Genomic DNA, 25680 nt, shown 5'->3' on the forward strand with positions numbered 1-25680 from the left:
GTCTCATGTAACGTAACGTTTGCTTTTGTAACATGCTCACTTGTAATTTTGGCTTCATGTATCTAAAAACGCCTCCCTCGCGCTCCTTTCTCCCTCTCTCCCGCTGCCTAGTCCTCCCACCCCCTCCCTCTCCAGCGCGCGCTCCACTCGCATCTGCCTGCTGCTCCCCCGCCCACCCCCCCACTCCCCCAACCAGCAATTCACACACAGCAACGCCACTCACACACGCAACGCAACTCATCCACGCAACCCCACTCATCGACGCAACCCCACTCATCAACGCAACGCCACTCACACACGCAACGCCACTCACACACGCAACGCCACTCACACACGCAACGCCACTCACACACGCAACGCCACTCACACGCAACGCCACTCACACACGCAACGCCACTCACACACGCAACGCCACTCACACACGCAACACCACTCACACACGCAACGCCACTCACACACGCAACGCCACTCACACACGCAACGCCACTCACACACGCAACGCCACTCACACACGCAACGCCACTCACACACGCAACGCCACTCACCCACGCAACGTCACTCACCCACGCAACCCCACTCACCCACGCAACGCCACTCACCCACGCAACGCCACTCACCCACGCAAAGCCACTCACCCACGCAACGCCACTCACCCACGCAACGCCACTCACCCACGCAACGCCACTCACACACGCAACGCCACTCACACGCAACGCCACTCACACACGCAACGCCACTCACACGCAACGCCACTCACACGCAACGCCACTCACACACGCAACGCCACTCACACACGCAACGCCACTCACACACCCAACGCCACTCACACACGCAACGCCACTCACACACGCAACGCCACTCACACACGCAACGCCACTCACCCACGCAACGCCACTCACCCACGCAACCCCACTCACCCACGCAACGCCACTCACACACGCAACGCCACTCACACACGCAACGCCACTCACACACGCAACGCCACTCACACACGCAACGCCACTCACACGCAACGCCACTCACACACGCAACACCACTCACACACGCAACGCCACTCACACACGCAACGCCACTCACACACGCAACACCACTCACACACGCAACGCCACTCACACACGCAACGCCACTCATCATATTGTGCTGCAAAACTAAATACTTATAAGGTCCCACAAGCGAGACCTATTGGCAATGCCAATGCTTGTTTGGATGCTGTATGCAGACATGTCCTTTTATCATGGCATGAAGAGGCGATAGCCACTGATAGGACAAGGCCCTTAATGTAAAGACACGAAGTGGACTGAAGGTAGTACTGTGAAAACATTGTACTTATGCTAAAAAAAATAGAGCAAACACATTTTGCTACTTTTTCCTCATATGATAGTGAATAGAGCAAACAGTTTTTCTCCAACCTCATTTCTTAATTATTTCCTCACCACTGGAGAAAAGAAGAAGTAATTGCAAAAAAAAGCAGATGGCGTTAATTTCCCCAAAAATATTTACCAGATAAATAGAGCTGTTAAACCAGTGCTCCATGAATATCAAGTAGTGTCAACCCCTATGGTAGCATCAGGTGTAATTGGTTTAGCACATCACGGCAGTACTTGAATATTTAATGATGGCTCTTTCAAATCCTATGACTGGAGCAAATCAGTGAAAACTGCGCTTTAAAATGTACCATTTGACCAACTTATTTCAACAATTTCTCAGGGTGCGAGGGAGGTGAAAGCAGAGAGGAACACCCTAAAACCCTCTTAGAAGCCCTGGGGGGGGGAGGGCAGGGGGGGCTCGCTGGAATTCGAGCATTGTATTCACCCTACTACTCTGGAAGGTGAACAGCCGTTAACATTGAATGCAACCAGAGAATGTAAATGGGGTGAAATGTCAAGAGCAAAACACGTTAAAAAGTTAAAGAAAGGACGCACCTTTAGGGTCCTCTCCATGACATACTCTTTTGGCGGACAGCATCTCACCTTTAACAGCAGTGACACTTTTACGAGCAGGAGGTTTCGACTCGGGTGAAACTTGGCATTCAATGCAGCTTGAGCACTCTGCCACCTGGAGAGTCAGTTCCCACTTAGGGTTCTTGGTCTTCCTTTGCTTCAATTGCTTTTACTTCAGTTTCTGCAACTCAGCTACCTTTGCTCAATATGTATTAGCTTTACCATTTCCCATACCATCTACCCAGGGCAGAACCTACAGGCTACTGAACACTGCCTTTAGCGCTTTTCTTTCTTGCTTTCTTTCTATTCATAAGCACAGTGGACCCTACAAAGTGGCCACAGCTGGCACAGACACAGTGCTTCAAAAGGACAGGTACTGTCAGGTACTGGGGTCCTGCACTTCATTAAGTTTAAAGGGAGATTACCTGTACTTTTCAGCATAGGTGCAATGTCTTCAATAGGAGAGTTCTGACACGTCGCAGCTGACAAAAGGTACTCTGGGACACTGAGTACCTATACTTCGATATTCACATTTCTAGCACTGCACAGGCACGCTGTTATGTTTTAGGTCTTTTGGAAAGGGAGAAGATGAGTACGTTTTCATTTCATTATGTGCTCTCACAATTTTGGAACTGTAGTTCTTGGGTTCTGGATTTGCAGCGCCACTCTGCCTGTTGCTGGAAGGACCGCGGGGGTGATCTAAACAGCTTACTAAAACCAGGACATTTGGATGTTTTACCCGGACGCTGTTGTAAAACCCGGACATTTCTCTGATTCAGCAACCTCACCCCCTCCCCCCCCCGTCGCCCTCCCCCCCGTCGTGTGTGGCAGCCCGGGACCGCTCACAGCCGCACCCGAGCACTTCACAGGTCTTTCAAGACCTTGTGCATGTTAATAGGGCTTTGTTGTTGCTTCACCCCTTCTAAGAGCCCCTGCAGCTCGACTCTGCCATTGCGACACACCTATATATGGGTCGCGACACAGTAATGTGTCGCGCCACATAGTTTGGAAAGCTGTGCACTAGACCGTTTGTTAGAACACGTTTGGATGTGCTGCCTATTGCAGCAGATCTCCATTGCAGCAGATCTCCAGTACTGGGTCCCAACCCAGTTTCAGTTCTTATTGTTCCCCTTGCCCGTCCCAACCTAATATCTATTCACAAATAATGGGCAACCTCGAAAGACTATTTCGGTTGGCTACTCACAAGGCATGGACAACTATCACACGGGGGCCTCCAGTCTCGCTTCCACATTGTAAACAACCCGCCATGACTTCCATAACAGATATTCAATTCCTCATCCTAAATACCCAAGGAATACACGCAGCGTGGAAACACTATGCCATTCATGCGTCTATCAAGCGCCAACATGCGCAGATAGTACTACTGCAGGAAACGCACCTCACCATAGGGGAACTAGACAAACCTAAGAGACGCTGGCATGGCACCTTCTGTGCCACTGCATACTCAGAATCTTCTCAGGTAACACTGTTATGGCTCAGACCAGGAGTTTCCTTCCAGGAGACTCGTAGGGTAGTAGACACAGAGGGACATTGTGCACTCCTTGCAGGACTACTAGAGGAACAATTAATTTCAGTAGGCCACTCACGAGCGCGGACAACTTTCACACAGGTGCCTTCAGTCTCGTCCCCCCCCCACATTGTAAACAACCCCCATGACTTCCATAACAGATAATAAATTCCTCACCATAAACACCCGAGGAATACACGCAGAGTGGAAATGCTATGTCATTCATGCGTATATCACGATATGCACTTCAAGAAGGACTACTAGACGAACAACCAATACTAATAGGAAGTATATAAGCTCCCAAATCTGAGCAGAAAATGTTGTAATTTAGCAGCGATTAGGTTAAGCATTAGGAGAAGACATCTTGAATTTAGAGACTATCTTGTCCGTTTCGTGGAATCCATTTTGCATTCTGTCCGCCATTTTGTTTGCCATGTGCTCGCCATGTGCTCTGTCCTACCTTCCTGTCAACTGCTCTTGAAAACTGCCTAGAGACGAGATATATTTAGCCTCTTCTGCTTCGCACATGCTCAGTTGAGATTACAGCTGTCCCCAACTTGTAACTGTCAGGATGTGTCCACCAGAATTAGCTAACTGTCAGCCCCTCCCACTTGTTGCCAGCACACTCTCTGTATGACCTTATATGTATTTAAAACCAGCATTCTGTACTTGTACCGCCTTCATTTGAGCCCCTGTGTGGGTATAAAAGGACCAAGCTTCTTCCATTCTGGGTGCTACTTCATACATTACCGAAGGGTCCTCATGAGGTTGAGGAAAAACAGCCCAAATTACAACCGATGCCCAGGCTGCTGGCACAAGACGCCTCTTAGTTCCCATTTTGATCAGTTACCAAATAAAGAGACGGGCGCTGGAAGCGGGAGTGCAAGAACAGATTTTTATTTCTCATGAGGAGAGCCTGTTATTTCGGACACGCGCACAATGTCTTCAAGAGGTGCTCTAAAAAGTTTCTCTTAGGCTCCGTCTTTTATACACAGGTTTATGATGTACAAACATTCCTTATTGCAATAAAGAAACTTTGAAGTACGAAAAGGCACGTTTGGAATCCCAGCTTCAGGCCTATTCCCATGCCTGTCGCTCGGATGTCGTTTCCCCTCCCAAATGTAACATGTGATTGTAATCTTGCAGCCGGACATTCCAACAGGACACGAGGGCAAGAGGGGGGTGGTCAGATCTAAGGTTGGGCAGGCGATAAGATCGGGCACTTCAGTTGGTGTATCACGTTTTGCTATGCGGGGCCAGGGGGGGGGGTACATCCATGAGGCTTTGTTTTATGACTTGGGACCGGGTCGAGAGGCCAGGTGTAGCCGGGGGGGGTCATCAGAAGAGGGGAAGGGTGTTCCTGGGAGGAATGCAGGGGGTGTCGGTCAGGCAGGGGTGTCACTTTTAGAGCAGGGTCGCGCAGAGGGAGAGGGTTTTATGGCCTATGCATGAGAGAGCGGGGGTGTACAACGGGGGGGGGGGTGCTGGGGATTTTAACAAACGGGCAGAGAGGCCTTGGTGCCTAAAATGGCTGTCGTGTACGTGCGTGCATGGGCCTAGGCTGGCGGGATGATGCGGTCAATGCTTCGCGGTATGCGTTCTGCTTACAGCGAGGGGTATGGTGAACACAAATGAACGCCGCTTATGTACATATACATTGTCATTTTCCACAAGGTTTAATAAACTGTCTTTTCTATTCCAGCTTCTGTGCCAACTTCTTTCTATTGGTCTGAGGACTCTGTGCAGAGAAGGGAGACCCCCTAGCACTGGTAGGCCTTGCTGAGGCTCACCACCACAAAAATAATCTGGAGACCTGATTGAGTGTCCTCGCCCTATTCACAAACTCGCCATGGATTCTAGGAGGAGATTTCAATTGCACACTAGATCTCTCCCTGGACAGATCCCACCATTCCATTCCCACCTCCCCAGCACACAAGCAAAAGGCTTGCTTCCGTGTATGGACGAACCAATGGTCACTGTTAGATGCCTGGAGACATATATACCCGACAACCAAACTCTATTCCTTCCTCTCCATCCCTCACAATCTCTGTGTACGACTTGACCGCTTCTGTGTTCACCGTCACTCATCCTCATGATTCAAAACAGATTATTTAGGTCAGGTGCTCTCAGCCCATGATGCGCATGACCTATTCTAAGATGGCGCCCCCCATACCACCACAATTCCTACATGGCGATTACCCTGAGACTGCTTTGAAGATCCAGTGTTTAGACACGAACAAACGGACAGTATACGAAATTACTGGGTGGAAAATGCACACAGAACCTCATGTAGGATTCTAAAGTGGGATGCCTTCAAGTAGTCTTAAGAGGAGGATGCATTAGGCAAATTACAGGAGTACAAGCAACACTGGAAAGGACCATATGAGCGACTGAGCAGCAATTAGCGACTCTGACAAAAACCGTGGATACCGGGACGGAGTCCCTAACACAGCTAGCGGAAGCGCCAAGACCGCATATGCGGAGGCCCTTGCGGACCTACGCAGATACAATTTTAAAGCTTACACTGCAAGAACACATAGGGTAGGAGATCGAGCCGGAGCACTATTAGCCTGGTTAATACGACAAGACAAGGACACACAACCAATCACAAGAATAACCGACTCCACTGGAAACGTCCACCACCTACATACAAGCAGAGATCTTACAGGCTTTTCATAAATACTATGCGAAAATATACAGAGCCTGACATTAGACACTTCGGAATCAATTGACAAATTCCTAAACCGTTTCACCATACCACAGCTTGCCCCTTCCGACAGAACCTCCCTAGACAAGCAGATTACATCGACAAACATTAAAAGTGCAATACAAACCATGGCACGAAATAAAGTCCCCCGCCACAATGGATTGCCGCTAAAATACTATAGCACATTTTGCTCACAACAGGCTCAGAGACTGGAAACAGTATTCACAGCAGCATTAAAAGCCAGGGAACTCCCCAGTTCCATGCGCAAATCCATAATAGTAACATTTCCAAAACCAGACCGTGATCCCCTACTACAAACCTCATACCAACCAATCACACTATTATTAACCGACTGCAAGATTCTTGGCAAGATACTAGCAGACCGATACACTGTTCCACGTCCAAGATGGAGCACCAAACCGATTACCCCAACGCTGCATGCTTGATCCTAGACCTGGAGAAAGCATTCAACACCTTGACATGGGCGTATCCTTTTGCGGTCCTTCTGCGGGTGGGTAGAGGTCCCAAGCTCAATGCATATACCAGACTGTTATACACAAAACATACGTCTCGAATCCGTATCGGCCGTCACATATCAGCTCCCTTGCAGGTAGGGCGTGGTACACGTCAGGGATGCCCACTATCCCCCTCCTCTTTGCCCCTGCAATAGAGCCATTAGCAATACGGCTACTCAAGAGGGATGAGACTTGGGGTATCCCACTAGCAGGCATCACAGGGTGTCCCTATACCCTGACGACCTACTGATATATATACGGGATATTACAATGAATCTGACACTCCTATGGGGAACACTAGATGACTTTGCGCAAGCAGCTGGGCTAAAAGTCACCTGGGAAAAATCTACTATATGCCCCCTTCTTTCTGACCTTTTCCCACGAGAGATCCATATTGGACCAGTCAGACTGGCTTGTAGAGGGGAAACCCCACGATACTTAGGAATCAGAGTATCACTCCCCTAGGGACCTATATGAAAGCAACCTCTGTAGGGCATTGACGGGCATAGGCACCCAAATCAACTTCTGGCGGACCTTACCCCTGGCCCCCAATAGGAAGAATAGCCTTAGCAAAAAATGGTAGTGGTGCCCTGCCTCCTCTACTACTTTCCGAACGTGCCGGTAATCCCCCCACAATCTTTTTTTCGGGAGCCGAATTCCATATTGGTCTCCCTAAGATGGGGAACAGGACATTGAAGGATATCCCGAACAATATTACAGCTACCAGTGACCACAGGGGATTGAGTGCCCCATCTTTCGAAGCTTACTTTCTTGCAGCACAGCTCCGGTGGCTATCACGCTGCACAGCAGGACGCCATCTGGAAGAGACAGGTACAGACTCGGGGGATGTGGGGGGGTCCTAACAATCCCGGCGATACACCGTTTACTCCTACCAGGCACCCGGCCAGACCCAACCCACCCATTCAACTGACAGTAGCCAGGTCCTGTATGCTACAAATTCACCGCCTATCCCGCAACACAGCATTATACACCCCTTTGTTGTCCCTGGCAGGCTTACCCCGAGGCCGCACTCAGGGGTAAGCTTGAGACCTACGAGTATGGACAGAAAACTCCCTTCTGGGGGTAGAGTCCATATTTGCAGGCAGACAACTCCTCCCGTTTCGCCACTTATCAGAGGAGAGTGGGCTCCCACATGGACAATTTCTCTGACATAGACAACTTGCCTCAGACTGTAAACAGATATGGGATCTATTGGAAGGTTAACCTGCAATACATCCGATACTCCACACTGTTCTAACCATGGGCACAGGGCACCACCTCACCACATGGATCTACAGGGCTATCGGGAAACTCACGGCAGTACCACTCACCCAGCTTAGGCAGAAATGGGAGGAGGAATTTGTGCGTTTACTGCATGACAAGGAATGGCAAACCACGTTAGAACATCCCAAGAAAGTGTCACAAAAGCCACGCTTCAAAAACATGCAATTTACTATACTATACCAAGCATATTTATCGCCGATGAAACTCCCAACACTTTTATCTTACGACACAATTTCTCTGCCAACGATGCCAGCTTCCCAAAGCAACATTTAAACATATGTTCTGGAACTGCCCCACTCTACAACCCTCCTGGGGGTAATACACAACACACACTATAAGAGTCCACAGGACTCGCCTACATCGACACATGGGAGGCAAATGCACAAGGGATATACCGAGGAAGTCGCAATTAGATTTGAGGAGGCACACTGGATAAGGCGCCGCCGCATCTCCATGGAGTGGGCAACACTCCTTCAAAATTTCAGACGTCAGGAGAAACTCGCCCATTCACCCACAAAATCACCCACTGCAATCGGGTTACCAGACCCAGACCCCTCGACAACAAATACAAAAGAGTTTACCCCCCCCCCCAACTTCACCCGCACGGATGCATGATTGGACTCCCCGGGAAGACACACACTCATTAGGCACCACAAAATAGCCCTGCGTTGGGGCCAACACAGAGAAAGATCTACAAATGCCCGCCCCACATCCCTACCCCCAATCACTCACCCCCAGTTCGATCCCCAGTTTGCTGATCATACCCATTCTTTTTACCCATCGAAGATGAGACCAATAATTAAGCCACTGAAACGAAGGCAATGCACAAAGACTCAGTACCTTTCCATTCAGACAATGCAACAGTTAACCCACCCTAACACGCCCACAATCATAGACACTGTTCAGAGTTATTTAATTCACCTTCTGTAACCTGAAAATGATGTTGATGTTGAATGTAGTTTGTAAAATGGAAAATCCAATAAAATGGTTTTTTTAAAAAACCTTACGAGTCCTAGAGTAAACATTTACTAGTTGAAGCTTTTACCCCAGGAAAGCCATATGCGTAAAGGAGTATTTTGGTTATTTGACTAGTTCATTAGTTTTGGTAGCACCTGGATGCTGTGGAAAACAATAGATACTCTCAAGTAAACAATGGCAGCCAAGGTAGCCCAAGAAAAGGCCTCACACACACAATTTCTTTAGACAGACTATAGGAAAACATAGGAAGAGAAAGTAAGAAATTAATCCAAAATATACACCCAATATTAGAGCATGGCTTCGTCAATATCTTTCTCCATTTTGAGATTGAGTATTCTGGATGTGAAATACATGCAGCTGCTAGAACCAGTTTGTGAACGGGGTTTCCATGATGTATGAGAAATGAGTTGCCAGATCTTATTTTGTTGCAGAACATGTAGGCCATCTGGGCAAGACACTAGTGTGGTTCTCCGTTCCTTTTAAAGGGGTCAATTTCTTCATTCTGTAAGTGAGATTTAGGGTAATCGTTTCGCCACATCAGAATCACACTTCGTGGCTAACCATTAAGTATTAGAGGAGTGCCATTCTACTGTAACAATCTGAATGCTTAGTAAGAACTAGTAGATATGTTATAGATAACATTTGAAAGAAATTCAATAATTACTTGAAACTATATTTCTCAAGTTGGACTTAGTCAAAGCAAATCCTACATGGTAAAATTATACTAGGTTTTAACAGTGGCATTTTCCTGCCCCTTTTGTAGAAACACAATTTACTGGGCTATAGTTAGGGTTCTTTTTTAAATTATGATTAGTCATTTGGTGGTAGGGCAAATTGTGCCCTACTCTAAATTTTCTTAGTGTCCCAGTGATCTTTCTCCATTAAAAGTGTATTGCTATTTAATTTTTCTGATGAATTATTAAAAACAATCAGTCATAGGAAATTATTATCCCACTGTTAGTGACGGATATGATGCTAGAACAGGGGTACCGCAGTGAAACAGTGCATGCATGCCATTAGTTGGCTTATGGATTGGCTGTTTGGAAGTGCTCCTGTTCATAAGGGGTCTCCAAACTTTCTGTAGTTAGAGCTTCTTCTGATCACTGAAAATTATTGTGAGCGTCTGAAGGCTAAGCAACTCACACATTGTTACCAGACATCCCCAAAGTCCAGCTACGCCTGATGTCCATAGAGCCTGACACTATGGTTTGAACAAAATTATTTGGCTGGGGGAAGCATGACAGGGCTGCTTTGTGTGGCTGTGACTTTGGGGATGTACACGCATGTGTATGAATGCGATTTATGTGTATAGTTGACAGAGAGCCTATGTCATATGTACTTGTGGCACAGGACATGGTTCTCGCCATACATGGCACCGTTAAATGTATAACAGAAACATACACCATTTTAAAAAAAAATTCTCCCACTTAAAATAATGGTTGTATTTACCAGTTATAAGAATGTCACTGTGTCTTCCAGCCACTGGCAGCAAGATGCCTGCTATGTGTATAGGCAACATTTTGAAATGGAAGATAATTAAACTGAAGAGTTAACTTTATGTTTAAATGAATTCCACAAAACCCATCATTTGAATGTTCTCCCATTTCCAAGTGTCCGATTTACAAACAGCAGACATCTTGCTCCCAGTGCCATATTTATAGCAGGAAAATACAACCATTTGTTTAAATGGGAGGAATCAATCTAAAGTGAGGAAACATACTTCCTAAAATATTCAGATGTAATTGACTTAACTGGAAGGGGAGAAAAACATTAAGACGTGTTGTTTCGTAGAAATATTTTTCTTCACTTTAAACTTCTCCCATTTAAAAAACAAAACCAACTATTTTTTTGTTGTAAATGTGGCACGTTGTCTACTGGCCCTTGGGAGCAAGAGGTCTGCTGTTTGTAAATGCAACACTTTGAAATGGGAGAAAATAAATATGAAAAGATAACTTAACCACTAAGATAACTTTTCATTTACATTTTCTCCCATCATTTAAAAGCCTTCAGGAACATCATTTGTGCTCACACTCCAATATTGAGTTGACAAGGGCTTTTATTTAAGAGTTGAGTACCTCTGGTCTTTACCGCTATACCCAAGCCTGGGTCATACATCTGACAGAACACAGCTTATTATCAGGGCCTGCTATCTGCAGTCTGATCATCATAAAGTAAAATAAACATAGCTTTCCCGTAACTTTAAAAGAAAAATATGACCCTGTGCTTATTTAAAAATAAAGAAAAGACTGCGAGCTAATCTGAAGGTGTCTGCGAGCTACTAGAAGATCGCGATCAAAGGGTTGGAAACACCTGCTGTTCATAATACTGACAGGTCTTTTGGGTTGTGAAATAACAAGATAAGTTGTATGTTTAGGAAAACTGTGATCACCATCATGAAGATGTGTGTCAACTAAATATAATGCCGGAACTCTTGTATTTGCCATCACCACATTTAAAATGATTCAAAATTATTCATTCTATTCTATTGGTTTCTGAATCCCAAGTGGTTTCAGAAACTACTTGGGATTCAGTACCTTTAAGAGATAGCATGGCACTTACACAGAAATTGTAGTGATGCTGTGGGTATAGAAGCTAATTGTCGCCTTAGATGAGGTTTCACAGCGCACATACTGAGGTTGCAGTTTTTCTCATTTCAGGTCTCTGTGACGTTCAGTGACGTGGCTGCATATTTTTCAGAGAAGGAATGGAGACTACTAGGGGATTGGCAGAAGGAACTATACAGGAGAGTGATGAGGGAGATCCATACAGCTCTAACTTCCCTGGGTAAGATGACATCCATCAGCCTTATTCTCTAGAGAAGACTGCAGTGATGAATAGTCTGCAGCAATTATTATAGCAGCAACTCAATTATGGTTAAACTAAATAAGCTGTTGGCAGATGTTTCGTAAAGTAATAGCAGTATCACTGATTTGTTCTTCATTTGGTTGTTATTTTGAAAATTGAAAAATTAGAAAGACCAAAACTGGTAAAGGTTGACCATGTAGAAGCATCTTGTACACAAGAATCTTCCAAACTGTAGAGCAGTAGAAGTTTAAAGAATGCAGTATGAATGTGCTGTTTTCATCTAAAACAAGCATTGGAAATGCAATAGGTCTCGCATTAGAAAAGTTGGAGCTATTGGTCTTGTAAATGATTTTTTTTTATTTATGTGTTGTTTTTGAAAATAGCTAAATTAATAGCTTTGTCATTTACAATGCCAATAGTTATAACTTTTGCTAATGTGACACCTATAGCATTTGTAATGCAACATGTTTTGTATTTACGTGACTTAGATGTATTGATATTAGAAATAACAATGGCTTTTAATTTTTGTAAATAATTAATACTTAAATAATTTATTTAATTTATAATGGCAATAGCTTAAACGTTTGTAAATAACTTTTGTGAAGATTATGTTCAGTGTATTTTATTGTGACAAAAATCCAAGAACATTGCATTTGCACCTACACACACACAGAGCCACACACATATAGATGTGGTGGTGGTGGATCTGGGGGATATGGTGGTGGTGGATATGGTGGTGGTGGTGATGGTGATGTGGTGGTGGATGTGGTGGTGGATGTGGTGGTGGATGTGGTGGTTGTGGATGTGGTGAAAGTGGTGGTGGATGTGGTGGTGGAAGTGCTGGTGGTGGGTGTGGTGGATGTGGTGGTGGTGGATGCGGTGGTGGATGAGGTGGCGGATGGGAGAGAGTATAAAAGTATAACTGGTTGCTGCCTGTAGTGGATGATGCTACACCCACCTGCCTGGCTTTCCACACAGGGCAGTTGATTAAAATGTAGTTGCAGTTTACAAGTCACTCTTCGTGACAAGGGGCCCACGTTCTTGTTCGCGATTTGACTAAGAATTGAAGGAGGTAGGAGGGAGTATACAAAAGCATAACATTCGAACTCTTCTTCATGAAACTAATATGTCTAGTTGCAGCATCATTTTTGTCTCTGGACCTTAGGACACACATCTGACCTAGACCCTCAGACTCTTGAAAAAGGCCAGCATTCTGAGCCCACAGCAGTGCCAGCTGCCCCTATATTTATGAGGAGAAATCAGACCTATTAGATTACATTTTAATACAATGGAGGTTCAAACCAATATGATTTACGCACATGAAGGTGTGGCAGAAAGGGATGTGGTATGTCTACTATGTGGTTAAGTGATTAGTATGGAAAGTACGGATCTACGAATATAACTAATGTAAGAATGTACACACGATTAGAATCATCAGTGCAACAACTCAGAACAAATGCACGGCCAGTTAATTGTCTTTTCTATTCCGCTCTATTACCAACTAGGATTACAGCAGGTTGTATATGTGCCGTTCAGTTAAGGCAGCAAAGCACAATAGATCAGTAATGTTAGCACGACTATATTCAGATACTCAATTTCCCAATAGTAGAATGGCACTCTGATTACACTGGAATGTTCTCATCATAAATATGGTACGCTGTTGAAACCGCATGAAAAAGAAGGCAGCATACAGTAAAACTACCAAAGTTAAGTTTATCTGAATAATGGCAATATCTTACACCTCAAATAGACATTGCTATTGGCAGGTACTGAGTAGGTGAGCAAATTGCGAAGGCTTTTGAATTAAAAATACATTAATATCCTAAACCGACAACGTTTTATATTTTGCATTTGGAACAGGAATCCTATGTCTATATGGGAATTTATTTATAGGGCCATGCCATTTTACGCACCGAACAGTGTGCTCATGCTTGACGAGTGTATACCAGAAAAGTTGCAGTGCTCTTTAAAGTTTGTAAGACTACATTCAAATTGATGCATGCATTGCAAACTGGCAATCTACATCTAGCCAGAGAATATACTTTCACCATAAGCGCAGTATGTACGGGTACAGATGTTAAAGTATCCTTTTAGCGGAAAACGACAAACCCATTTGTGTACACACATGATGCATCTTTTGCAGAAGGTGAGATTCAAGAACAGTTTTTTACCCAGTACAACGAAATATGCTGGAGGGGGAGGTGTGCTGGGAGAGAGAGTGGGGAGGGGGCGGAGCGGGAGGAGCGTCGTGAGGGGAGAGAGAGTGGGGAGAGGGCGGAGCAGGAAGAGCTGCTCTCGCAAACTGGCAATCTACATCTAGCTAGAGAATATACTTTCACCATAAGTGCAGTATGTACGGGTACAGATGTTAAAGTATCCTTTTAGCGGAAAACGACAAACCCATTTGTGTACACACATGATGCATCTTTTGCAGAAGGTGAGATTCAAGAACAGTTTTTTACCCAGTACAACGAAATATGCTGGAGGGGGAGGTGTGCTGGGAGAGAGAGTGGGGAGGGGGCGGAGCGGGAGGAGCGTCGTGAGGGGAGAGAGAGTGGGGAGAGGGCGGAGCAGGAAGAGCTGCTCTCGGCAGGCTGGGGAACAGATGCTGCTGGGGAACTGATGAGGGGAGGTGCCCTGAAGAAATGCGACACAGCAGGCAGGGGAGGGGGCGGAGCGGGGGTGTGGGAGGAGTGCGGCTGAGGGAAAAGACATGCAAGGCAGGCGGCTGGGGGCATGTGCACGCGCTTTTAATGTCAATGCGCATGCGCATTGAGCTTGAATTTCACGGGCACTGCAAGGAATCGCCATCGATTCCTTGCAAGTTGGTTAAAGTCTGTTTAAGCCCCCATAGTCTCGCAAGCTCAATGCGCATGCGCATTGACAGGCGAGACCTAAAAAGGTACATTATAGAAGGTCGCATACTCCCATTTCCCGTAAAGCGGCCGTAGCTCAAGCTCCCATAGGGAAATGGGAGATTGTGTTGTGATACCTGCCATACAGTGCAGGGATCAACAGGGGGCACCAACTGAAGGCTGCAAAGATAAGGGGGTCCAGCTAGGGGCCTGTAATCCCAACGGCAGAAACGCAGTCCATTGGGATTGCGAGCCGGTCACAGACTGGTCGCTGGGCTCCTTGAGCCCGTCGGAATCCAGCCAGAATGACCGTCCATTTTCAATTCTACCGTCTACATTGAATTTAGGTGGGTCAGAATTGAAACGGACTACGACGGTCGGAAAGCCTCCGACCTGTGGTCGGAGGCTTTCCAACCATAATTGAAATAGTCCCCAATTTACCTGATAACTGATCATTTTCAATGTAACCTATTTTACTGAAATGCAAGTGTCAATAAAACATCTAACAACTTGTTGCTGGGAAACAATGGAGTTATGGATTGAGATAATATACCCAAAAATAAATAAAGGACATTGAAAGAAGGTTGTATACAAAAAATTAATCTGATCTAGGACCAAACCCTGCGCCAGAATAAGTGTTTTAGGACAGTGAAACAACATATGCATAAAATCCGCCTAAAGAAAATCACGCGACCAACATTTAGCAGTTACAATCAGAGGAGAACATAGAACATTGTACTGGAGTAAAGTAACATCTGTGATAAATAAAGAATAAGGATTGAGTAACGTTAGCTGATCTAGAAATTTTATATATATGTGCCCATATTTTATTCCTAAAAGCAACATCCCAACGTAGTCTTTTTTATATATATATATATATATATATATACATGTGCCCATATTTTATTCCTAAAAGCACCATCCCAACGTAGTCTTTTTTTCAACCTTGAATTGTTTCTAGCGGAGTCAGGGTTCAAAAGACATATATAAGTAAAAGACGCTCTAGGTCTTGATCTAAGAAGCCAGTAAGGGGCCAAAAATTATGATCAGGGAGTGTAGGAGCATACACATTTAACACAGTACCAATAAGGCTGGCAATAAACCATTGCGGACAGCCCTGCCTCACACCTCGATATAGAGGAAAGTAGGAAGAAACTTTACCATTCACCAGGACTGCCGCTCGAGGAGCTTGATACAAAAGAAAAGAGAAACAAAAGCTATAAATGTAGGTCCAAAACCATGCCAATGTAATGACCGAAGCATAAAGTCCCAACTAATCCTATCAAATGCTTTTTCTGCATCTATTGTAATGTCTGCAAGCGAGGGTTTTAATAGAGGGGCTCTACAAAGAACATTAAACTAGAAAACAAGAATTATCTGATCTAAGCCCACCCTTAATGAATCGTGATTGTTCTTTGCCTATAAGATACGAGAGGAGGGACTCTAAACGAAGAGCAAGGAGCTAAGCAAGAATCTTATAATCCACGTATAACAAAGAGATAGGCCTGTAGTTTTTACAACCTTTGGGATTCGTGCCATCTTTGTGAATGATCATCACAGAATTGTGACACACAAAACTTCGGGTACCACTTGAGTTGCACAGCCTTTATGCAGATTTGTGATATATTTACATGTACTCAGTAATGTTATCAAAGTTCATTCAAATTTTATTTTGATAATTCATGCAGCTTTTTCCGTCATGTCAAGGAAATGAAGATCATCTATTTCACGCATTTTAAATGACACTGGAATTGCCCATCCGGGCCTATACGCAGACACGTAATCTGTCTCCATTTCTACTACACATTTTTCAGGGGTATCTCAAATATTAAAAAATGCACATCAGCACCATACAGTTCATAATCAAAAAATTCAAAAATGAATATCAAACACAAGCTTTGTATTACACTATGTGACGCCATGTTGTAAACAAACCTTTTAAACAAAGCATACCCATCCGTTAACGTGTATCCCACTAATTTACCTTCCTTTAAAAAATTACTCATTTCATGCGAACCCGGTCACCTTTGTGTCCCAAATAAAATAACCATTATTTCAATCCCCAATACCTACGGTTTTTGACCTCCAGATTATACCGCCCAGCTCACTCATTCCCCAACTCCCCAGTTTATACTTTCTATAATTTTGTTGTTAATGCAGCCAGTATAACCACAAAGCTCAAACCCTGTTTGAAATCCCGTGTGCTCACTAGTAATAAAGAAATCTTTGTGAATGAGACATATTGTAGCCTCCTGGAAGTTACCAGTCATAGAAGATGAAGTAACTATGTTTAAACAAGCGGAATAAGGATAGAAGAAGTATGTTAGAAAAATTCCACTTTTTAAACCATCAGGTTCCTATGTTTTCCCCCTGCATAATGCTCTTAATGCTTGAGAAACTTCATCTAAAGTAAGAACTTTTTCTAAAGAAATAAAATCCAAATCAGGGGGAAATATGATTCAAGTGTAAATAGGGATTTATACAAGTTAACAAATTCCTTTAAAATAATCTTCTGATTAGTAATTGAACTATCCTGCGCAGTCATCACTGATGCAATAACTCGTCTCTCTTTTCAGATTTTTAGATAATTCACCATTCATTTATCTGCTTAATGTCTACCCCATAATACCTTGCATTTTTCCTAAGAAGTATAGAACTAGCTTCATTAGTAGAAATAGTTACATTTTAATTTTGCTTGTTATAAATTATGAAGATCAGAAGGCTATTTAGAAGAAAAATAATGTTGCTATTGGAAGAAAGCAAAGCAATGTGCTCCTTAGCACAACTCTTTTTCAGCTGAGAAACATAATTTAAAATAAAGTCCCTCGCCGATGCTTTAAAAGTATCCCAAAGTAAAGAAGGAGAAATAGTAGGATTATCATTGAAAGAAAAAAACTCGAAAGTAAAGGAAATAAAGGAAGTAGAAAATTGAGCATCTTGTAGACGAGAGTTATTAAACTCCATCTATGCGAAGGGGAACAGGGAGGAACCAAATCCAAGTCAGTAATAACCATAGCATGATCAGAAATTATAAAGGGAGAACTATGAGATTGTATAAGATATTGATAAGAGATTTGGAAAGAAAAATGTGGTCTAATCGTGAAAGTGTAACATAAGAGGATGAGTAGTAAATATGATCCCGTGATGTAGGGTTTATGAGCCTCCATGAGTCTACTAGGGCACTGTTATTAACTGTAGAACAGAAGTGTTTATGCATTCCCTGGGACAAAAATTGGGGCGACGAACACCGGTCTAAAAAAGGATCTATAATTTGATTACAGTCACCACCCAAAATAAAATGTGGATGTTGATATTGTGTACATTTCCTGGCTATAAGGGGACACAAATTATGATCGGGGAGTGTAGGAGCATACACATTTAACACTACCAATAAGGCTAGCAATAAACCGTCTGCCAATATCATCTATTTCATGTGATGGCAAAGTAACATTAAGCGATATTCTTTTTTTCTTTTTTATTATTTCCATCTTCACACACTATAACCACATTCTTGTTGTTCGGTGAAGGAGAAACAAACACATTTCCCACCCAAGTTCTCTTAAACTTTAATGCTTCCAATTCAGTCAGTTGGGTTTCCTGAAGGATAAAGTTCTCTGTCTGTTAATAGCCCTTTAATGTTTGAAGATATTACCTGAAATATATACGAGAAATTATAGATACATTTTATGATAACATTGAAATAATTAAGAAAATGCCAGATGAATACAAACGAGAAAGAAGTAGAGATAGATCAAGAGAAAAAAGAAAAGTGGAAACCAACAAAGAATAAAGGAGACAAAGAAGACAAAAGGGAGAAGAAGGATGAAAAACCAGAAGGAGAGACAGTACATATTCAAAAAAGGACAACTGCAAAAACATACCTGAATAAATAACAAAAAAGATAAAGGGGGTAATTACACATGAAACAATGACGTACCCAAAAGGGGAGGACCATGTACATTCAGGAGAAAGAACGGCACAATGGAAACATACAAGATGGATCTGTAAGGATAAACAACAAATAATATATCATATTAAAACATTACCAATAATGACTTAAATACTATAATAAACATTGCAGGACAATCATTGTGAACTACCTGAAAAACTCTAGCAAAGATAATCAACCAGTAGAAGCTCAAGCTATGTCCATATTGATCAAAGTATGTGATTGTATAAGCTTTTTAAGCTCAGCCAGGTCTTCAAAAGTGGTAGTATTACTCTGAAAGGCCACTTTAAAGAGGTAGGGATGAAAAAGACCATATCTGATACCCAAATAACGTAAAGGAGCTTGAAGATTAAAGAACTCCTTTCTGGCTGCAGTAGCATTGGAGATGTATTGAGACAAGAAAATTAATTGACCCATCCAAGTAACTTGCTGTTTCCGCATAAAGTAATTGTCAATAAGTCGGTACATTTCAAGAAAAGAATGATAACTCCTCATGATTTGACAAGAATTGTAGACTATGTAGAACGAGAACCAAGCCTATGAGCTCTCTGAATACACAGCAAGGTTGAGGAAGGCATGTCAAGCAATTTTGGAAGGAAGGACGTGAAAAGGGAAACAGGATCATTCCCTTCCAATGACTCAAGAACACCATACATTCGTAGATTATTGCATATGTTCCATATTTCTAAATCCTCTGTGTGTTGTTTAAGTCTAAAAACCTCTTTTTCCAAACAAGAAATGTTATTAGTTTCATCATGCAAGTCTACAAGCTGCTGCTCCACCACAGAAACACGACTCTCCATTGTGACCATTTATCATCTGAATGCTGTATCTGGTCATTAGTCTCTTCCACAAAAGGGCGTAGCTCCAGAATTTCCTCCAACAACAATTCTAAAGAAATAGGAGACCTAGCTTTCTCAGGCGAAGGAGGATCTTGTTTCAATCCCTTGTAAGCAGAAGAGGGTGACTGAATATTACTTGTAGAGGGCTGCAGTGTAGCCGTACAAATAGCAAAGGAATTAGCCATGTCATTAGAGGAGTCCGATTTGTCTGTAGATATTAAACGTGAAGTAGACCCAGCACTCCATTTCGAAGAGGAATGCACCTTTGGTGTAAAAACAAACTGATGCTTCTTTAATTTTCCCATAATAAAAAGGTAAATATAAAAAAAAGCTAGTCAGGCACTTCTATAGAGATATACTTTTGAGGGCGACACTGCCACAAATGTTGTGTGTAATATTAATGAAGAAACCAATGAAGGGCCAAGCTACACAGCCACCAGGAAAAGCAAAACTTCCTCAAGCCCCAGTAGATGCTGCCTGTGAAAGAAATTAGATGCCTAAAGTTATAATTTTACTTCCAGACTGGCAAAAGCTCAAAATTTTGAACATTTCCATTATACAAGCTGGAAGTATAAGAGAGTGCTGTGGCATTGCAATATATACAAAATGGTGGCTGCAACTGAGGGAGCTTCCACAGTGCCAATAAAATATTCAAAAAGGCACAAAACAACTAAAATGAAAAGTGCATCAGTGTTGTGCTGCCTTCTGCAGAAATGATGAACTCCTTCAGACACATCGGTACACAGGATCTGGAAATCAGCCGAGCTTCACTTTCAGGCAGACATCTTAGGTGGTGCCAAAGCCACGTTCCCGTGCTATGTTTTTTTTTTTTTTTAAGCTGACACAGGGGTGTGAAACACCGTGGCAGTGAAAGGGTCATACTTCTTTGCTGTTAAACAAAAATGCATTCTGTTATCCATGTACATTTAAAAACAATTGTTAGCAAGCGCTGAAAAGATAGACCCTTCCTTTATCTGCGCTACCATTAAGTGCTTTATACGGTTGCTACTCCGAGAGACTAATGTCTTCTCACAAGGACTTTTGTTTGAGGCAGTTTGTTGGGTTTCAGTTTTATGAATGTTTATTTTTTGCCTTAGAAATGAAAGGGACAACTCCTGGTGGACGATCCAGAATTGTATCTAGGCCTCGCTTCCTTGTTCAGCATCTACTTTTCTAGCATCACATTCTACAAATATCCATCCTTACTAACCCTGGGCGTAGTTTGCGTAGTAGCGCTATGCGAAGGGCACTTCGCACTAAGCACGTTACGCGTAGCTACGCTAACTGTGTAGTGCGGTAGGGAAAATGCTGTTTGCACAGTGCCGGATGCCTGCCGTACTGTGCAATCATTGCAAACGACATATTGCACAGTGCAAACGGTCGTTATCTGCCGCTCCAAGTAGATTTGTACTCTAGCGGCAGCTTTCTCAACACAGAATGGTAGTTTTTCATCGTGAGCATACGCGACCACTCGCAATGAGAAACCTGACCTCTCCGCATTGAGAATCTCGCCGAGAGGTTTATTTTCCACGCTCGCGATCGACAACTTGATGTTGCTGATCGCGAACGAGGAAAAAGTCTCGCTGGGATGTTGATTTTGCTCACTCGCGGTCGCCAACTTGAGGTTGAGGACCGCGAGCAAGCAAAAAATGCCTGCTATGCGTTTTTGCTACGTGCAATTCGCGTAATAGCGCAAACTACGCACGCTCCGCGAGCGCAGCATAGTACTTCACCCAGGGTTAATCCATACATGCCTACTTAACCAATAATTTTAGCCAACCACAAAATGTATTATTTTTTGGCAACAATCCGAGTAACTTCTGTGGGAACTAACACCACTACCGCCAGTTCAACCGCATGTTTGAGGCCTTTTTCTCTCGGTCCGTGGCCATCCGTGATTACCGGCCGGTTTCTGTAATGAGCACAGTAATTTAGCAGTAGTGTGCCAAACTACATTTGAATGACCGAGTTGCTTGCTTTGTACGCTTAACTCTCATGATTAACGGGGGTGAGCATTTTCAGCTTAGAGGTGGTAGTTTAAGGTTTGAAAATCAGCAACTCTGTATCAATTCAACAGTCCATAACTTAACATTTTATTTACATAAATGAAGTGTGACAGTTAACATTGGGGATATCACAAGCACAGACGGGCCTAGCACCCTCTGAGTCTGAGAAACCACTCCAAACACAATGGTAATGCTTTGGCAAAACACCTATGGCTAATGTTTTTCCTTTGGGGCAAGGTTTGAGCATAGACAGTTCACCTCTGGAGTTATTAGTGTTTAACTGTTGGCTTTGTATGCAAGTTTTGATCAATGGGGTAAACGTGACAGGCAGAATACCACAGTGCATCAAGTTTGCATTGTACGTTTGCCCTTTTCATTAGTTTCCAAGTGGGTGTACACCAATGAGAGACCATTCAGTTTGTAAAAGCCCAGGAGGCAGTGAATTTCCAAAATTAATTAAAAGATATATATAAATAGGTCAGCCAAATTCCATCATCCAAAATGAACATGTGGACCACCCAATGATGCTTTTCGACTGCCCAACAGATAGTTTATGAAGGCAACTAAGTCTTGGTGGTAAACTAACATGGATAGCGTGGATGCAGTAATTGGTGTGTTAGATGTTGGACACAATTTAGGGGGGCCAATCCCGATCAAAACTGGTTTTCGATTCGTAAAAGCTGCGAGACTGATGGAGCTGGAACTGGGCCAGCCCTCAAAGCCAGCCAAAATCTGTTCCTTTTTAATACTAAGTGCCTGATTTAAGTCTCGGTGGATGATGACAGATATCCTGTCAGCTGAAATATAAAACCATAGGATAAAATAGAATTTGTATTTCGGTGGATGGGATATCCGTCACAGTTGTGACAGTGTAACCCATCCGCAGAGATGTACAGCAGGCGCTGAGTCTCACAGGCCTATCTCTCAAAATGTGCTGCTCTATTTGAGATTTTCAGTTTGCAGGTGCACCCATTAGAATGAGGGAACCAACTAGCACCAACAGATCACCTGCTGGCACGGGCAGCCAGCATTTAGGGTCTGGGTTCAATTGTGACTTCAAACTGATACCTCTGGAACTAGAGGGGCTGCAGAGATGGTGAAAATGTATCTGGATTCAGGTTCCCTAAGTTGAATAAAAGAAACCACTGTGTCCCTCTCAGTGAAAAATACGCCAAATAAATGTTCTAGCATAGTAAGCAATTGTATGGGGCAGATCCAGGACAATGCTGGTTTAATTAACCATTTGCAGTCTCAAAATTGTATCTGAATGTCCTCACTCGTCTGCTCACAAATAAGCCTTTAATGTCCTCGTGGTTACCAAGAGTTTACTTTGAATAATATGTATTTATGGCAGACCGAGTAGACCACTCAGTGGCTTAAGTAATCCACATAGAATTTCTATGTTGAGGAATTGTGCAGTTGCAATAAAACAACATTACTAAGGGAGTGAGCATTCCTTGAAACCGTAGCTGATCTGTTTACATACAACTGCAGTCTACAAAAAGGCTACCAATACAGACATGTACACCATGTTAGTATGCAGGTGTTCACCAGCACACCAACACCCATTATTGCTAAGCTATTCCATATGATTGAGAAATCACACTTTAGTTAATCGCCAGGCCCTTATGACCATATGCTTATTATTTTCTTGAAACAGGATACACAATCCTCAACAGTGACACTCTATTACGGGTTAAAGAAGAGAACCAGGACCAGCTCAACATGACGCACAAAGATGCTGCTAAAACGAGCATATCCACAGGTGAGGACAAGATTGTTTGAAATTATCTTTGAAGTGAACAAACAAGGTGGGTTCATATTCCAATGAGAATAAAGGAGATGAATATGTCCTAAGGTAATGAGGAAAATGGGTTTGGCGTTTGCTTTTCATCCTTCTCCGAGGCCACATCTCACTGACCAATTTATAATGTGAATTTGATGTGCACCAGTCTTTTTGTTGGATTTTCCTGTATGGCTTTGGGTACTGAGGAGTATCAGTTAAAACCACCTAACTCCAATTTTATTTCACCACCAGCACTTGTATTACAACATTAACTGGACACTCTAGCCCAGGGGTCTCTTAAATGTTCTGTAATAAGAGCTACTTAAGTTTAATGAAATCATCCAATGCTACTAATTTTAGTGATGTGGTATAGGCCACCTCATCCTAGATGATCAGCAGTGTGTTAAGCTGGGTTACCTGCCCAAAAGTGAAAAAGCACTATCATTTTTTAATGCATCAACATGGGTAATAAGTAACAGGCATATCTGCAATCCTCCATGCACCAAAGTAAGATGGGTAATGAAACTCTCCAACACAAAAAATAGCTAGAAATTAATTTTGGAAACGTAACCATTTTTCTCCAAACATCTGCATTTTGATGTAGAAATAATAATTCAACCAACTGACCTGACCTTGCTTGCAGGCCAGGTCGCTCCTCTCCTGCCGCACAGCTCCACCTGTGTGCCAGTGCCTTCCCCCTCGCTGCCGGGGGTTCTATCCTGCTGTGCTGACTGTTTTCGTATCCCTATCTGCTGCCACTTTTTTTTCCACTGCTGTGTGCCATTTCTCATTTGTATTGTAAGTTTACTTGCCCTTATTCTTTGCGCCCTGCCCGTTTCCCCGCCTCCCCCCCTTTTTCCTTCTGTACCCTCGCCAGATTCCCGACACTGCCCCCCTGCGGCCCCGTCCCCTCACCGCCCCACTCTCGCCTCCCAGCTGCTCCTCCCTCCCTCCCCGCCTTAAAGGGCTGCGCCGCTGACGCGCCAGAGGCAACCCCTTCTGCGCCATCCGTGCCTGGACCACGCCCAGTGCCAGAACCCCTGGACCCCGCGTGCACCACAACGCCAGACTCCGATACAACGCTAGCACTCTCCTCGCACTCAACGCAGGCCGAGACCACCGCTGCTTCCAGGCCGCCCCGAAACGCACCCACGGAGCTTTCTCTTGCCGCACCTGCAACTTTACCTGCGACAGAATCACCAAACAATCCAAGGACCGTACCCAACCACCTTCTCTGCATACTCCTCAACACCCGATCCGCACGCAAACACACCGTCGAGCTCTGGGACTTACTCGACACCTCTGACCCAGACGTTGCCTTTCTGACCGAGACCTGGTGGAACGACTCCTCGGTACCCGACATTGCCATAGCCATCCCGGATGGCTACAAGATCACCCGCAGGGATCGCGCCAACGGAATTGGAGGTGGCTTAGCCATCGTCCACAAATCCACCCTCCAGGTCCACACCCACACAGACGACACCCTCAACACCGCCGAACACCTGCACTTCCGGATCCACACCGACCCCAACACCACCCTCAGAGGAACACTCGTCTACACACCCCCCGGGCTTAGTTCAGCAACTTCATCGCCGACCTTGCCAGCACACCCGCAATCGCCCCCATGGGCTACGTCCTCCTCGGGGACTTGAACTTCCACCTCGAAAACAACAACGACGACATCATCTGCGGCGTACCCCAGGGGTCATACCTCAGCCCGACCCTGTTCAACATCTGCATGGCCCCCCTCGCACAAGTAGCCCGCCAGCACGACCTCAACATCATTCCTACGTCGACGACACCCAGCTCATCCTCTCCACCACCAAGGACCCACACACCGCCAAACCCAACCTCCACGATGGAATGAAGGCCGTCGCCAAGTGGATGAGGAGCAGCCGTCTGAAACGGAACTCGGACAAGACGGAGGTCCTCATCCTCGGCCCCACCCCCTCTGCCTGGGACGATTCCTGGTGGCCGACCACACTAGAAACATCGCCGACACCTACGGACCACGCACGCAACCTAGGATTCATCCTCAACTCCTCCCTCTCCATGTCGAAGCAGGTCAACGCCGTCTCCACCTCCTGCTACAACACCCTCCGCAGGATCCCGACTGAAACAAGAAGAACGGTGACCCAAGCCCTCGTCAGCAGCAGGCTAGACTATGGCAACGCACTCTACGCAGGAATTCCTTCTAAACACCTACTACGACTGCAACACATCCAAAACGCGCCCGCCCGACTGATCCTCAACATCCCCCATCGCAACATCACCCCCACCTGAGAGACCTACACTGGCTCCCCGTCAACAAGAGGATCACCTTCAAGCTCCTCACCCACGCACACAAAGCACTCCACAACACCGGACCAGCCTACCTGAACAGCAGACTCCGCTTCTACACCCCCACCCGCCAGCTCCGCTCCACCAGCCTCGCCCTCGCCGCCGTTCCCCGCATCCAACGAATGACCTCCGGTGGCAGATCCTT

At 44.5% G+C, this 25680-nt stretch overlaps 1 protein-coding gene across 1 annotated transcript in view; it reads left to right on the forward strand.

Annotated features, from left to right (window-relative positions):
* Positions 1-25680, forward strand: part of LOC144769520 (uncharacterized) — a 270191-nt gene that overhangs the window by 47915 nt on the left and 196596 nt on the right. The window contains exons 4-5 of the mRNA XM_078653661.1: positions 11610-11736; positions 23070-23174. Coding sequence (XP_078509787.1) covers positions 11610-11736; positions 23070-23174 — 232 coding nt within the window. The remainder of the gene's footprint in view (positions 1-11609; positions 11737-23069; positions 23175-25680) is intronic.

Source organism: Lissotriton helveticus, chromosome 7 (assembly GCF_964261635.1).
Source record: "Lissotriton helveticus chromosome 7, aLisHel1.1, whole genome shotgun sequence".
Classification (NCBI taxonomy): Eukaryota; Metazoa; Chordata; class Amphibia; order Caudata; family Salamandridae; genus Lissotriton; species Lissotriton helveticus.